The 17039-nt window shown below is 36.8% G+C and overlaps 1 protein-coding gene across 5 annotated transcripts in view; it reads right to left on the bottom strand.

The window, feature by feature from the left end:
- CNTLN (centlein) overlaps window positions 1-17039 on the bottom strand; it is a 283198-nt gene that overhangs the window by 28014 nt on the left and 238145 nt on the right. For all 5 annotated transcript variants that reach the window (XM_038402595.2, XM_043515178.1, XM_043515179.1 and 2 more), the window contains 5 exons: window positions 16023-16214; window positions 7080-7177; window positions 5008-5134; window positions 3268-3405; window positions 2681-2866 (listed from right to left, as the gene is read on the bottom strand). In XM_038402595.2, the coding sequence (XP_038258523.1) occupies window positions 2681-2866; window positions 3268-3405; window positions 5008-5134; window positions 7080-7177; window positions 16023-16214 (741 nt within the window). The remainder of the gene's footprint in view (window positions 1-2680; window positions 2867-3267; window positions 3406-5007; window positions 5135-7079; window positions 7178-16022; window positions 16215-17039) is intronic.

The raw sequence follows: 17039 nt of genomic DNA, 5'->3' as shown, positions 1-17039 counted from the left end.
AGAATAGAAGAGGCAGAGCAAACTTCAAACAAAGAGGTGCTATGAGAGGGAGAGCACGGCTATTGCTTCCTTGTGCTAACTCCATTTTCTTATGGTTCTAGTATGAGGCCGTAAAAGGTATTTTACATGATTTACCTGATACAGTATATAACTCCACTGAAACTTGTGGAAGATTTTCAGCTGTATCGTTTACTGTGGTGCATTGTGGATAAAATTTGGTTTCAGAAGACTTTTCTTTCATAAATATTTAGTAACTAGCTAACTAAAGCAGTCTACTAAGGACTTCTGTGTTCACCAATATTTGTCTTACAGACAACATCTTCATTTCCATGCAATTTATCTACAAAGAGGGACAGGTGCAGCAGATTCAGCAAAAAAAATATTTGAAATACGAATACACATTCTTTTATTGAGGTGAGGTTTGAGTGACTATGTACTTAAAAACTGAATTCTTTTACATTACAAGGGAATTAGGTAAATGTTAATGAATACACATGGTTCTGTGGTTACAAAGTGGCAGCCTTCACCAGTGGGTACAATATGGAAGTAGCTTGTTTTCTTTTACAGAGTAAGTTAACTACCTCATGCTCCTTCTGCCACTTATGAAAGCAGAAAAGCCTCTACTTTCCGATCTTCTATTTTTGCAGCAACTGTTCACTCTTGAGGGATGGAAGCGTACCCTTGTCTTCACTTGATACAATTAAAATTAATTTCTATTTCCCAATCGGAATTAACTCGTGCAAAAGGTGATTAGAAGATACAAGTCTCTTTAAGTAACTGGAGTCATGTAAGAGATTCTATAGCAGTGGTGGGAAACGTGCAGACCATCAGGGTAATCTGCTGGCAGGCCGCGAGGCAGTTTGTTTACTTTGACCATCTGCAGGCAAGGCTGCCTCTAGGTCCCAGTGGCCATGGTTTGCCGTTCCTGGCCAATGGGAGCTGCAGGAAGTGGCGACCAGCCTGTCCCTGCGGCCTACACTGCTTCCCGCAGCTGCCATTGGCTGGGAATGGCATGGCCAATGGGAGCTACAGGCGGCTGTCCCTGCAGACAGTCAATGTAAACAAACTGTCTTGCAGCCTGCCAGAGGATTACCCTGATGGACTGCCCACCATTGTTCTATATAGAGAGAAGGGGAACATGGAACAAGCTTTTAAGCCTGATTCCACTCGCCCGTTAGTTTTATACCAGTGAAATTCCATTGTCTTCACCGAAGTTATTTCAGAATTACACCATAAGTGAAAACAGACCCCAATATTCTGGGATATATGTAGAAAGAAACTAGAAATGGATAGATTAGTGCTAATGCAGATGTTCCTTAATTTTAGCCAAAACTCTTGGGTGAATATCATTTGGTCCCGGTGACTTAGTACTGTTTAATTCATCAATTTGTTCTAGATATCTTATTTCACATGTACAAAAAAATCATAAAAATGTGTGTGCGTAAGCAGCAGAGTTGGTGCTTTATTCTAGCTAAAGATTGTGAACTACTTTTTTTAATGCATGAAAGATGTAAATTCATTATTCTAGACTAGGGCTGTCAAATGATTACAAAAATAATCGCAATTAATCATGAGATTAAAAATATAGTCGTGATTAATCGCAGTTTTAATTGCACTGTTAAACCATAATAGAATACCAATTTAAATGTATTATAAATATTCTTGGATGTTTTTCTACATTTTCAAATGTATTGATTTCAATTACAACACAGAATACAACGTGTACGGTGCTCATTTTATACTATTATTTTTGAAAACAAATATTTGCACTATAAAAAAGATAAGCAAAAGAAATGTTATTTTTCAATTCACTTCATACAAGTACTGTCGTGCAATCTCTTTATCGTGAAAGTGCAACTTACAAATATAGAATTTTTTTTACATAACCGCACTCTAATGTAAAACTTTAGAGCCAACAAGTTGCAGCATGAAGGGGCATGACACTGTTTAGCATATCTGGCACGTAAATACCTTGCAACGCCAGCTACAACGGTGCCATGCAAATACCGGTTCTCACTTTCAGGTGACATCATAAAGAAGAAGCAGGCAGTATTATCTCCTGTAAATGTGAACAAACTTGTTTGTCTTAGCGATTGGCTGAACAAGAAGTAGGACTGAGTGGACTTTTATGAGGTGAATTGAAAAATACTATTTCTTTTGTTTATCTTTTTACAGTGAAAATATTTGTTATCAAAATAATAATATAAAGTGAGCATTGTACACTTTGTATTCTATGTCGTACTTGCAATCAATATACTTGAAATGCGGAAATATATCCAAAAATAAAATAATAAATTTAAACTGGTATTCTGTTATTGTTTAACAGTGCAATTAAAACTGCAATCGATCTTGACTATTTTTTTAATCTAGTTAATTTGTTTTGCATTAATAGCATGTATTAACTGTGATTAATTGACAGCCCTATTCTAGACCCATTTGAAATAGAACCACAAGAACATTTTTTCTCTTGGATAGACAGCACAGTCAGTCACAGACAAAGGTTAGCCTTACAACTAGTGGGAGCTTGTACTCAGAGCTGATGACTTGTCTGTCATTGATTTCCTCCCACTCTGGACCTGCTGACATGCCAAAGTATGGTGCCCAAAAGAACACTTGCATAGCTTCTGCTTGTAGCAGTATCTGGTCACATGATCAATCAAAAGAAAAACAAAATTCCAACCTTCACAAATGTTATGAATTCTTCCACTTTGTCATTGGCCAGCAGCATTTTCTTCTGCACTACTTCCAGTGCCTGCCCACTTTGCTTTGCCAAGCTATGGAGTTGCTGAGATGCAGTAGTCTCAAGTTCAGTCATGGCACATTCAGCTTCAATCATTTTACCTTCTAGATTGGTAAGCTTGAGATCCTGAAGTACAGAAACATGAAAATAGAATTGGTACTGGGAGACAGTTGTGATGTAATTTTACTCTGAAAATACACATCATTAGTTAACGTTATGGGACATTCCATTTACAATACATAACATTTAATTTCACAGGAATCTTTATACATTACATCCATATGTTATAGGAACTGAATTTTCAGTAATAATAAGGTAATATAGCTTCAAGCCAAACTAAATACAATCTTATACAGAGAGATGTTACTATTATTCTGTTTTATATTCTTCTATAAGTATTTAAAAAAAATTAAGTTGCTGACCTTGCAACTTTTCATTTTTAAAAAATAATACTGTGCATGAAAAAGTCAAGGAAAAGGGGGCAATAAAATTATTCTGCATTAACCAGCAACACTCTAATAATATACCTTTTTCCCCAACTCATCTTTAGCCTTGCGATACATCTGTTCATACTGTGATTTCTCTTTTGTAGCTACATTAAGCCTTTGCTTTAGTGAATCAATTGATGTTTTCTTGTTTGAACAGTCTTCAGTCAATGTCTCTACCTGAAGTAAAACCACAAGCAATTTTATTATTTAGACAGAAAACCTATAAACATGAACCAAAATCACAAGCATACTTATTTTTGTTTTTACTGCATAAACTGGTATTTAGGCTAAAAACTTGGTAGAATTTCCAGCATTTAATAGGCAGCTGTTACTGACCCACCCATAGATTATTTTATATAAAATGGTTGCATACAGAGTGAAAGTCTAGACAGGTATGATACGTGAATAAAAAAAGCTCTTAAGTTTACTTGCTGGATTGTAGCTTTTAGACATGTTTCATTAATACAACGAGCTAAGCCATAGTTTCAAATATTTCTAATCACAGGGGGGAAAAAGCATATGCTAATTAAAACTTAGTTGAGAAAATGGTAATTGTCTACAATGTGATAGCATGCATAGTCTTCTGGATAACTCATTATAACTTTGTCATATGTAGTGAGTAGTGATTTAGGCTAAATAGAAACAAAAGAATATTCCTAGAAAATCACTTTACTCTGATGGCAGATTGCATTAATCACACAGTCCTACAGATAATATACAGTATTGGTGAATTTCTCTGATCTTCAATAGAAGATAATGTATATTTTTCAGTTTCATCCTCTACAAATAACAATAGAAATAATGGGCTCTGACCCTGCTGAAGCTGAAATAGGGGATGCTGAAAATGCTCTAAGAGCAATGCATTAGAGCAAAGTGTTACACTGAGCTCTAAACTATTTTCTCGAAAAACAAAACCAGGTATTTAGCTTGCTCTTTCCTCACTTTATCCCTCTCTCTCCAGTTGAGGATTCTTTAATGACACCTAATCTCCGGCATTGGGGGTAAGAGAGCAGCTCTCTCTGGAGCTGACAATGCTTAATGACTGCAAGCACAGACTACTGCATGAGCCGTGCAGTCAGCACTCGCTTTCTAAGAGAATAAAAGTACGTCTTGCTCGGCAAATTGTTTATTTCTATTTTGGGGTCATACACTGTATAACCTCATCTAGACCCACTAGTCTGCTCTCTTTGTCAGGGATAATGCACTGTATGGATATAATAAAAAGACTGTCCTATTATATCTAAGATCTTCCAACTTTCATGAAATGCCTTTAGATATTTAGGAAAAAACCTGTAAGTTTTGATTAATATATAAACAACATATGAAGTGATAAAACCTGAATTTTGAATTACTGATAATACTGCACTACAAGCAGGAATTTATATTGTTTAAAATACTAAAGAATTTAACTAAAGTATGTAAAAAATATATGTCAATACATTTTGTGTATAGAACTATGCTTGTTTGATCTCCAATGTATTTTATAATGTTGTAAAATGTCAGACATTCCATCAAGGCTACATACAGCAAATATATTCTCATTATTTAGTTACATTTTCTATGTATATACATTGAACTATGATGAATTATACAATTAATCAATGCAACCATTATGTACCAAATTCATATAAACCCAAAAGAGATAGAACTGCAATAAGTTTAACTAAATGTATTGTATGCTTAAAATTGTGGTGCTATTTGTATAGTTGGTTGGAATAACTTTTGCAAATCAAAAGCAGTTTATTTTTGGTATAAATATTAACAACAAACAAGAGGTACCTTTTTCTCAAAACTTTCTAATGTTTCATTAAAGGTTTTCTCAATTTCCTGGTTTGCTTTCAGACGAGATCTTAAGTCTTCTATCAAATGTCTTTTCATATTTATGTCCCTTTCCATTCGAGAAATCCTTGAAATAAGGTGAAAAAGTCAGAGTATTCACACTATTAAGAAATACAGTTAGAAGATGCAGCTCAGAGCTGTAGCTCACGAAAGCTTATGCTCTAATAAATTTGTTAGTCTCTAAGGTGCCACAAGTACTCCTTTTCTTTTTGCGAATACAGACTAACACGGCTGCTACTCTGAAACCAGTTAGAAGATGGTTACTTTAAACAATTAAAATGAATTTATGTATGTTAAGTATTTTTCATATAGCTTTTGATTAGTTTCCAAAAAAAACGGTGGTGTAAATAGTTGCAATTTATTTTATTCCTGAAGCACAGCATAGTATATTTAATCTTTTAACTAGTAGTCCTAGTCCTATTAATTCAAAGGTTCCACTTTATTGTGGTTTACAGTTTGACAGTGTTTTGTACTGTGTTATATTGTATTAAGATGAAAGCAAAACCAATAATATTTTAGTGCATATTTATAAAAGAGAAGCAGCTGTTCAGAAAAACAATGAGAAACTTTAATGAATTAAGAAAAAAACCGTTACTATTATGTGATAGATACTTTCCAATCATTATGTTGGTGAAATTCTTTTAAAAAAGGGGAAAACATTTCCATTTCTGAAACTCAATAATACACTGTAATAAAGGAAAATTGCATCAGTGTGTAGCATCTGAAAAACCACACTAATTTCTTTTACAAAACTGCAAAATCTTATCAAATAATTAAGCAGTATTTTAACAGAAGCCTCTTGAAAAATCAAACTCACTCTTCATGTGACATCTTCGAAATTTTATGATGCAGAAATGTATGCCTCACGCAATGCTTCTCCAGATAGAGTACAAATTAATATTTTAAATGTAAACATTGAATATTTTCTGAATATGTTCATACAGCTGGACTGTTTTTTCCGTATAAAATCAAAATAATGGTAGCAGTATGTTGATACATAAAACATTGCTGATATCATGTCAATACCATATGAAATCAGCAAGGAAACCATAGTACAGTATATTCCTTTGATCTTTTTTCACATTTGTATTGATACACTAGTGTTATTTGGGTGATTACTTTTGGGCGAAGCAAATGTAGTATGTGTAATATACAAACAATATAATAAACCATACCAACATTTTTAATTTAAATCTATACACAACAGTAGAAGGATTCTTTATTTTTTTTCTTAAGGCATTTACCACTAGAAAATATACACTATTAAAGTATTTTTAAATAATCTTCTATATTTGAAGTGAGCAAATTGTATCAATAAGGAAAATTATACCGATTCTCTAAAATAAAAAATTGGGGATGGTTGGATTGTTTTTTTTTTAAAAAAATCTTTGATCAGACAAGTTCATAAATGTGCAAATATATATCCTAAATATAACTGAAGACCAGTACTTCAGCTACTTTTACAGTGTGAAGCTGTGGGGGTGGGATCTCAGTAGTATATGTCAAAATCAATATACATGAATTCCGAAGTTAAAATAAATCTTAATCAATTCAAATATAAACAAACACAACTGTCCTTTTGCACTTTTTACAAATAAAAGACTGGATATTTAATCCAGTTTAAGCATCTAAACCTTGACATGTCTCCTAGCCCCAAGGCAAAGAATTACTGTATTTGAAAGATTGCTTTTAGCACTGCTGAGGCATTCATTTAGATTTACATCAAGGACAACTAAGTCCACTCTAGGGTCTGAATTCTGACTTTAGATATTCTTATTACAGTGCACAAATTGTAGCCAGCTAATCACTCATCAATTTATACAAAATGCAATCTTAGTGTGTACTGTTCTGATTTTCTGAAAAGCCTGAACAGTTTGCAAGATTTATCAAAAAGAGAGAGAGAGAAAGAGGTCTCTCTCAGAAAGTCTGGATCTGAAATGATTAATCTTGGAATAATTGCATATCTTCCACTGGGTGGCACCAAATACAATAGATAGAGGAAGAGAACATACTTTTCCTGTAGTTCCCGCATCCTTTCTTCTTTTTCCTCGGCTTCATTTTTCAGAGACTTAATGGTGGTTGAGTGTTTAGTGATTTCATTATTTGCATTCTAAATTGAAAAAGTACTTATTAAAACATAAATATAATGGATTAAATATTATCTGAGGTATAACCAATAATGAATTTGTTTAAATAAAAGCATTTACTGTATACGTTTTTTGATTAACGTTATTAATCAACATTTCATATCTATCATGCTATACAAAAGAACACTCCTATTTTCACATTTATCAGAACTCTTTACCTTTGAAAATGCATTCAAAACTGCTATTTTTTCACATGACTATATTTATTCTTTATTAATATATGCTCTTCAGGGTACAAGTAGGTACTTTGTCGCTAACAGAACAAGATTTTCCCTTGCATGGGACCGTCAGTAAGAGAGGTAAGTAGGAAGGAAGTAAAACTCTACATGGTTAATCTTGTGGAGTTTTTTTTTGAACTGTACTCCTCTGCTGGGTTTGTTTGGGGTATGAGATTTTTGAGACTATGGTTCCTCCCAATCCTTTTGATTTGGGGGATTTGCAAACAAACAAACCCTTCCATGATGAGAAAAGCAGTCGTGCTGCAAGACTGGCTGTTGCTCCACTACCCACTGCAGCTGCTAAATAGAAGACATGGAGACAACCATTCCCAGTTGGTCAGATTTCCATATGCAAGTCCCTAGTCTCTGTTGGGGAATGTAGCAGCCCCAAACATCGAGCCATATGTAATACCAGAGATGGAGCATTGATTCGGGACAGTGGGAAACGGGGTTAGTACCATCAAGGTGGCATTCCCTCTGTTCTGTGCAATAAGAGGGAGATTTGCACACACAAGGCCCCCTCTGCATGCAGATCTGCTTGGGAAGATCTGGCTCAGGATCAGTGCTGGTTAATTTAGTGCTTGTCTACAATGCCCTGTAATTTGGACTGTTGTGGGTGTGAATTACAGAACACACCAAAATCCTGCACCTCTCCCCCATGTGTGGACACTGTAAAGGCGAACTAAAAGGTACCTATTTTGCATTAACGTAGTCTTCTTCAAACAGGATTATGTTATTGCAAACTACGTACATTTTAGTTTTCACCCATGTGGGGGATTTACAGTGCAGCACTTTGGTGAGCACTTTAGTTCAAATTGCGGGGCAGTGTACACACAGCTTTAAACACCGTCTGCAGAAAGAGAAATAAGAGAATTTAAATAAGTATCCATCTAACTGTAAGTTCAAATAAATGTATATTTTAGAGTTCCATAACTGAAATGAGCAGTATAACTACTGCATGTAACAGTAAGCTATATTTTCAAAGCCCCAAGCAAGTGGCATACCCGAAAATTGCATGGGTGGGGAATGTGTGCACAATACATTTTTGAAGGTTCAGCCATTGTGCTGGGCTTTGGGAATTTACCCATTAAGTCTAAAACTGTGAGCGAATAGATCAGACAGGCAGTAAACAGAGATACTTGAGGAAAATTTCCCTGCTCAGTGCAGGCTTGTAATTCCCATTAACATTAATGGGAGTATTGTACATAGCACCGTGCACCTCAAGAGGAGTATAGACTCTTGTGTGTGTAGTTACGTGTAAAGTATTGTTTTTAATACATTGTACAGGCTCTTTTCTGGTGCTACAGAAAATGCTAAATTAGAACAGGAAATGTTGGCTCGTTACTTATTTCAATGCTGCTGCTTATCCTTCCCTGCCTGGGAACTTTCTTTTGCCATTAAAAATGTTATCCTAGGAGGTTCTATTGATCTTGGTTTAACATTTTAAAAAGAAAGTAAAAATTAAAAGCAGGTTGGTGATAAAAGCAAAAGCTCTTGAAAAATGGGTCAGTAAGTTTAACCTGAAACTGGATATTTTTTAATTAATTAAAAAAAAAAGATGTGCATGGTGGTAAATACAAACATACCGTAAAATGTAGAGAATGATGTATAGTTTTATAACCTCTAAGATAGGATGAATGTAAGTAAAAAATGTTGTGGTGTAGTGAAGCTCAAATGGGTGTTTTACCTGAGTAAAGTCTGTGGGATTGATCTTAATGGAAATGAACTACAGTGATCTATTATATAAAGTGAAAAATGTTAACGTGGTTAAAGCATGCCTAGGATTCCAAAGTTTCTGGGTCTGGCATGTCACTTGATCCTGAAAACGTGAGGTTTACACCAGAAAATTTTTAAAATGATAAATGGGAGCAGAATGTTACTGAGTTTCCTGATCTGTGTGTTGAGCTTGACCTTCATTAGAGCGAAGCATAATACCCAGTTATATGGGTTTACATACTACATGTGAACATGAACACTTGTGTGAGAAGTGGGCCTCTTGCACATTCTTAGAATCAAAGATTCACAAAGAAAAGCTTGTTAAAACAACTATAAGAGCACACACATCCAGAAGGGGATTACCCCTTCCTGGGGAAAGAAGCCAGGAGAGGGTGTGTTGGAAGGGGAAGAAATAAACAAAGCTTTTTCGAACAGGGTTTGGGTTAACAGTGTGTGTAAGAAAGAGGGGGAAATTTCATTCCCAAGTACCACTGGCCTAAAGGATCTGCTGAACATTCTCGGACTGTGGTTACATCTACACTACCGTGGTAAGTCGATATAAGTTACACAACTCCAGCTACATGAATAAAGAAGCTGGATTTGATGTAGCTTAGGCCAACTTACTGCGGTGTCTACACCATGCTGGGTCAACGGGAGACAAACTTACTTTTAAGTTCCTTAACTTACTCTTTTCGTTCCGGGTGGAGTACTGGGGTCGACTGGAGAGCATTCTGCCATCGATTTAGTGGGTCTTCATTAGACCCACTAAATTGATCCCTGGAGTGTTGAGCTGGCAGTAGTGTAGACACAGCCTAAGTGTATGGAGACCCTATGTCTTTGCACTTTTTCTGTTACATTCACCACACCCATTTGACTCATGGGCAGCACAGTACCAATGAAGACAAGCTGCAAGGGAATACCAGAAACGCAATTGTTCCTGGAACCCACTTAAAAGGGATAGAGAAGGCTGACTATCTATATTTTGATTTATCATTAGCGACAGGACATCAACCTGGAAATGCTTATAAGAGCATGTTTTTCAGATTTATATATATATATATATATTGCTATCCAAGGGGAGTTAATCACATACATCCACTGTGCCTGTTCCAAAAGACCAAAGTCACCACACCATCATATGTTCAAATAATTGTCCTTATTCAGGCAAACTCCCATTGATTTCCATGAGCTATTGGGACTCTCACTGGACTTCAACTGGAAGAATAAGAATTGAGTAGAAATTGAGTATCTCAGGATTTGGATCAATAAGTCCACTCCATAAATCCAACGATAGCTATTTGCACTCAATGTGCTCAGCACAGTGTTGTAATCAATTTTAAGTTTTTGATTCAATCTTTTACCCTTCATGTTTTTGGAGGCAACTCACTCTGCCAGTGTGTTACGAGAGGCAGCCGCATGTCCAGGAGAAAGAGAGCCCCCAGCACCTGGGTGATGGGCTAGGGAATGACACACATCAGTAGGAGCAGAGAAAGAAATGCAGCTGATGAGAGTCGTGGGGGTTAGGGAAAATATCAAACTGTGACAAGTAGGAGGAATGGTGGATGAAGCCAGATTTCACAGGAGAATTTTGGCAGTTGGGTCGTGGCCCCTGACTGAGAGGTGTCACATTGGATATCACAGGAGATGTATAGATTTCAGGAGGGAAGCAGTCTAGAGGCAGGGGATGAAAGCTGGAGGACCACATGAATTGGAAAGTAAGATGGGCTACATATCCAGAAAGAAATAGAAGGAGCTCAAACTAATGGAACACTCAGCTGGGGAGGGGGGTGTATGGCAGAGTATAGAGTGGTGAGAGGCTTCCAGCAGCCTGACTCCCACTAAAATCAAAACCACAGAATTCACATTTGGTACAGCGGGCAAAAGGAACTCTCTTGAACCTTAATCTTAACCTCCAGCTGAATCTCTGGCCCCTAACCTCTCATCTAACCCTTACCCTAAACCCAGAGGTTACTACCTCACCCCTATATCCAAAGTGACTCTGCTCCCCTGCCATAGGGCTCTGTGAGGTCACTTCCTGTATCCAGAGCCTATATAATAATAACAATTAGACTCGTAGAAATCTGGCTTTTCTGGTTTTACAGTTTTCACCAAAATCAATGGGATTCAGCCCACTGACACCTAGACAGGCCGTGAAATTTTGGGATTGAATTGATGTGATTTTCAGAAGTTATCGCATTACAGAGAGAGAAATCCCATCAAGTTGAGCATAAGGCCTCGCTTCGCTTGGCCAATGAACCGTAAGCAACAGGAGCATCCAACCTTTACCAGAAAAAGATTTTGTTTCCTTGAAAATGTTTCTAGCAATACAAAACCAGAGAAAAGCAACAGAGGAATGGTCTGACATGGAAACAGAATTGACTCTAGGTATAATGTTATTCAGTGTTTTCCATTAGGCATCAATGGATCAAAATAACATTCTTTTGAGTGTTAAAAAAGCCATGATAAATCAGCCATATTGGCAAATGAAGGAACAGTTTAAGATCCCAAATCCTTAACAGGATATGTGTGTAGTCATAATTATTAGGGTAGTCAATTAATCGCAAATAACTCACGTGATTAACTCAAAAAATTAATCATGATAAAAAAATTAATTGCAATTAATTGCCATTTTAATTGCACTGTTAAACAACAGAATACCAACTGAAATATGTTAAATATGTTTGGATGTTTTCTACATTTTCAAATATATTGATTGCATCTGCAACACAGAATACAAAGTGTACAATGCTCACTTTATGTTATTCTTATTACAAATATTTGCACTGTAAAAATGACAAACAAAAGAAATAGTATTTTTCAATTCACCTCATACAAATACTGTAGTGCAATCTCTATCGTAAAAGTGCAATTTACAAATGTACATTTTTTTTTGTTACATACTTGCAGTCAAACAAAACAATGTAAAACTTTAGAGCCTACAAGTCCACTCGGTCCTACTTCTTGTTCAGCAAATTGCTAGGAGAAACAAGTTTGTTTACATTTAAGGGAGATAATGCTGCCCACTTCTTATTTACAATGTCACCTGGAAGTGAGAACAGGCGTTCGCATGGCACTTGTGTAGCCAGCATTGCAAGGTATTTACGTGCCAGATATGTTAAACATTTGTATGCCCCTTCATGCTTTGGCTACCATTCCAGAAGTCATGCTTCCATGCTGATGACACTCGTTCAAACAATAATGCATTAAATAATTTTAGACTGAACTCCTTGGAGGAGAATTGTATGTCTCTGGCTCTGTTTTATCCACATTCTGCCACATATTTCAGGTTATAGTAGTCTTGATGACTCAGCACATGTTGTTCATTTTAAGAATAATTTCAATGCAGATATGACAAAACACAAAGATGGTACCAATGTGAGATTTCTGAAGATAGCTACAGCACTCTACCCAAGGTTTAAGAATCTGAAGTGCCTTCCAAAATTTGAGAGGGACGAGGTGTGGAACATGCTTTCGGAAGTCTTAAAAGAGCAACACTCCGATGCAGAAACTACAGAACCCGAACCACCAAAAAAAAAAAAAAAAAAAGAAAAAAAGATCAACCTTCTGCTGGTGGCATCTGACTCAGATGATGAAAATGAACATGCGTCGGGCCACACTGCTTTGGATCATTATTGAGCAAAATCGTCATCAGGACGGATGCATGTCCTCTGGAATGGTGGTTGAAGCATGACGGGACAAATGAATCTTTATTGCATCTGGCACATAAATATCCTGTGATGCCAGCTAAAACAGTGCCATGCAAACACTTGTTCTCACTTTCAGGTGACATTGTAAACAAGAAGTGGGCAGTATTATCTCCTGCAAATGTAAACAAACTTGTTTGTCTTAGTGACTGGCTGAACAGTGACTGGCTGAGTGGACTTGTAGGCTATAAAGTTTTACATTGTTTAATATATATTAAAATTAAGGAGTAGAAAAGCAGTCCCTCCTTTATCTATCAATTTATCAAGTCGAGAGTTCTGTGTTTTCCCTATAAGAGTCGATAATGTCACTGCCTATGAAATCTGTAAGGGATGTATATGCCAGCATTATTTTTAGGGTGAATGCTATAGGAGAAATTCTGAACTCAGAATCTAATAATAAAAAACCCTCTTTACATATTTATTTGTAATCTGTACATTTATATGTATAATATAAAACATTTATATCATACAATTGAACTTTACAAACACAGGGATAAATCCTCATTCCATTTTTATTGAGTTCTTACTCAAGGAAAACTTCCATTAAAAGCAGTAAGAGTTTTGCTTGAACTAAATACTCAATAAATACTGAATAAGGATTTGGCCAACAGATATAATAAATAGTAGTAATGATAATAGCTAACAGATATATAGTTTCGTACACTGAAGTTCTTACACTCTAAATGTAGATCCTTAATGCTTTGGGGTCTGAGTCTTTCACATATTTAATTTTACTTTAAAAAAATTAGAGCACTTTTAAAGATACTTTGAAAACTGATTTAATATCTTTGATACTAGGCTTCCATACAGCTGGTGTCAAATATTTTTATTCAATAGTGCGATACTCCCTGTCTGAAGGACCAAGAAATAATGACTTTGGTCCAAATATTTTATAGTTTCTACATGGCAAATGGAATATTTTGGAATACTAGGTTTATCAACATGCATGTTTCTTTCTTTTATGAGATGTTGGGCTGGGAGAAAAACAAATGTCCAGCATCCCACAGATGAAAACTACAAGGTATCTGTTTTTCATTTCTTTAAAGCCCCTGCACCCACAGAGGTCATGACCAGTAGGCTTCTGGTTGAAGATGACAATCAACCATAAGGATCAAGTCAAGTCTGCTCCCAAATTAGCTGGAGAGGTTAACACTAAGTAGTGAGGTAGTGGTGGATTAAGACTAAATTGGGCTCAGAGTCAATACTCTGGAACCCAAGAGCTACCCACAAACCAGGGTTCTCTACCCCTCCAACTTGCTCTCAAGCTTGTAGCAGTCCTGGCTATATGTCTTGCCAATGCTACCCCCTGCTTCCGTCTCCTCTCCCGCAATGGGTTTACCCTCACTGTTCCTTGCCTCCAGATTTTATGGATCCATGGTCCTCAGCCCAAATCTATAGATCCTGCTTTAATCCACCCCTAAATTTAAGAACTCCTTTCCCAATCTGACAATTGTACCTTTGCCGGAATCTCAGCTTGCGCTTGCCTGGGTAACTAGGACTAACTTTCTTTTACTAAAGAAAGAATTTTCAGATTACTAAAAGTTGCATTTCTTTTATCTTGCCATTTCTAAAATAAACATATCAGTGTGGGTGGGGAGATATATATTGTGACAAAGTTCCTCCTCTGCCTTGGTGGGTACTGCGCTTATTGGCGGATTTGCTCGCCTTAGAGGTTTACGGCAGCCCTCAGTTTGGCCATTTTCGTGGCTCAAATCTGCCGTTCACTCAGTTAGCCTCATCACTGGCCAGCATGGGGAAAAAGAAGAAGAACAATTCCCTGCAGTCTCTGCTGATCCACCTAGTGGATCAGGGAACAGGTCAGAGGCCTTCCCCTCTGGTGGAACCCACAGTCCAGTTCAACTCTTCTGTTATCAACTAGGGAGTTGGGGGGATGGAGGGATGGGGGGAACGCATGCCTGCCCTCTACTCTGGGTTCCAGTCCAGGGCCCTGTGGATTGCAGCTGTCTACAGTGGCTTCTGTAACAGCTGAGTGACAGCTACAACTCCCTGGGCTACTTCCCCATGGCCTCCTCTCAACACCTTCTTTATTTTCACCACAGGACCTTCCTCCTGATGTCTGATAATGCTTGTACTTCTCAGTCTTCCAGTAGTATGCCTTCTTACTCTCAGCTTCTTGCGCCTCTTGCTCCCAGCTCCTCGCACGCGCACCACAAACTGCAGTGTGCTCCTTTTAAAACCCAGGTGCCCTGATTAGCCTGCCTTAATTGATTCTAGCAGCTTCTTGATTGGCTGCAGGTGTTCTAATCAGCCTGTCTGCCTTAATTGTTTCCAGAAAGTTCCTGATTGTTCTGGAACCTTCCCTGTTACTTTATCCAGGGAAAAGGGAAAAGGGACAGTTTCTACAGAAGTAGAACAATATGTGACATCACTTCATGCTCCATGGGAAAGTGCTATACTATGTTTATGAGCATGGTATAAGAGTCTATACAGAACACAACAGGTTAACCTGTGATTCAAAAATCAGAGAATTAACTCTGTTATATAGTTATATTTTTTTCTTGTTACCTATTCCTTGCCTATTTTTGTCCCTTACCTGTCCATCCAATCCTAGCATGCCCATCACCAGGATATCTGGCCATCAACTAAATTATTAAGTTGAAATGAATTCTTAAAAATAAACACTCTGCCCTTCTTCATTATTTGCTAATCATATATGCAAGGATCTTTTTTTAAATTACTATGCAACTATTGGGTTATTTAGTCATTAGCATTATTGTTGTTAACTGCCACCAGAAATGCAACAAAAATAAGGGACTAGTTCCCTTTGAAGACAATAGGAATAGAGATTTATAGATAAGAAGATAGAAGGTGTTACATGAGTTACACAACCAACACACTTCAATCTTACCTAGTCACTAATGCTCAGCTCTTTTTCACACAAAGCCTGAAATCACGATTCCCCTCTAACAACATAGTTACTTTCAACAAGCTTTCATCTTGGCCTGCTTTGTCTGTAAAAGATCCTTTCACTGCAAGATTCACTCATTTGGTTATGACTATATGTCGACCATCTAATAACAAAGATTATCTGACACTTAAATTCCTAGTTATGGGCTAACCTATGGCAAATTGTACCTTTTTACATCTTTGAGACTGAGCAAATGAATAAGTAAAAGTTATCCTGTTAGCTGACTAATCTGTTCTCTCACCTTCAGTTTGCAATACAGCTGCTTCACCTCCAAATCTGTGTTCTTTGAAGGAGTAGGTGCTGTGACTTCAATTTGGTTAGAAGTCACAGGAGAAAGACCCTCTTTCAACCTGGTAGCTTGGGCCAAATGCTCTAATTTTCCTTGTAAATCTTCTCTCTCTCGTTGCAACTCAGCCAGATCAAAGGTCAATGTCTGTTTTCCAAATAAAAGCAATAGTCACAGTTACATTCAAAAATTATTTGTTTCTGCTTGATCACAACAGGATGTACATTAGAAAAATAAACAACAGACTCATACATTATCTTTACTCTACATTACGTATTAGTTGACTGAATTCACTGGTCCAGACAGTAGAAAAATCAAATCTGGCAGTAAAAAGAAGTAACTTAATACAAAAAGTCACATGTGAAACAATTTGATTGCATATTGATATTTGTCTCATGACAGGAAACAAAAGTTATAGGAAGCTGTATAGTAACAGTGGTTACTGCTAAAAAAATTGTTTACCCACAGGGATGTCTGATTCTACAACTATTTCCTGTACTAAGTATCAGGAAATACCATGGTATCTCAGATATCACAGTGTGGTAAGGATGGCTAAATGTCAATTTTGTTTTAATGGTGACTATTGTAAGCTTACTTGAATGTTCTGTTGACGGCTGTAAAACATACATTGTTTTCTTGGCTTTTGTAATGATATTTGTAGGGCTTGTAGAGGTTAAAGCAAAATGGACCAGCTGCACTAAATATCTTCTGGTTGGCTGGTCTTTACTCATGTTGTGTTAGTTCTTCCTTTTCACATATATGCACCATAGCCAGAGAGCCACATATTCCATAACCTTGACTCTAGGGCTGATGTACTTAACTGGTAAAAGCCAAGCTGGAGCAGGACAGCATAACAGATGTTAGTTGTTTATTCCACTGGGTAGGTCTTACCACCCTCTACTTCAGCCAAAATGCTTCTCATTTAGCAACATAAATATTAAGTCCAATTAGAAGACGAGGCTTGTTAGGGAT

The sequence above is a fragment of the Dermochelys coriacea genome, chromosome 5 (genome assembly GCF_009764565.3).
Source record: "Dermochelys coriacea isolate rDerCor1 chromosome 5, rDerCor1.pri.v4, whole genome shotgun sequence".
In the NCBI taxonomy this organism is placed as follows: domain Eukaryota; kingdom Metazoa; phylum Chordata; order Testudines; family Dermochelyidae; genus Dermochelys; species Dermochelys coriacea.
This window is presented reverse-complemented; position numbering and strand designations above follow the sequence as displayed.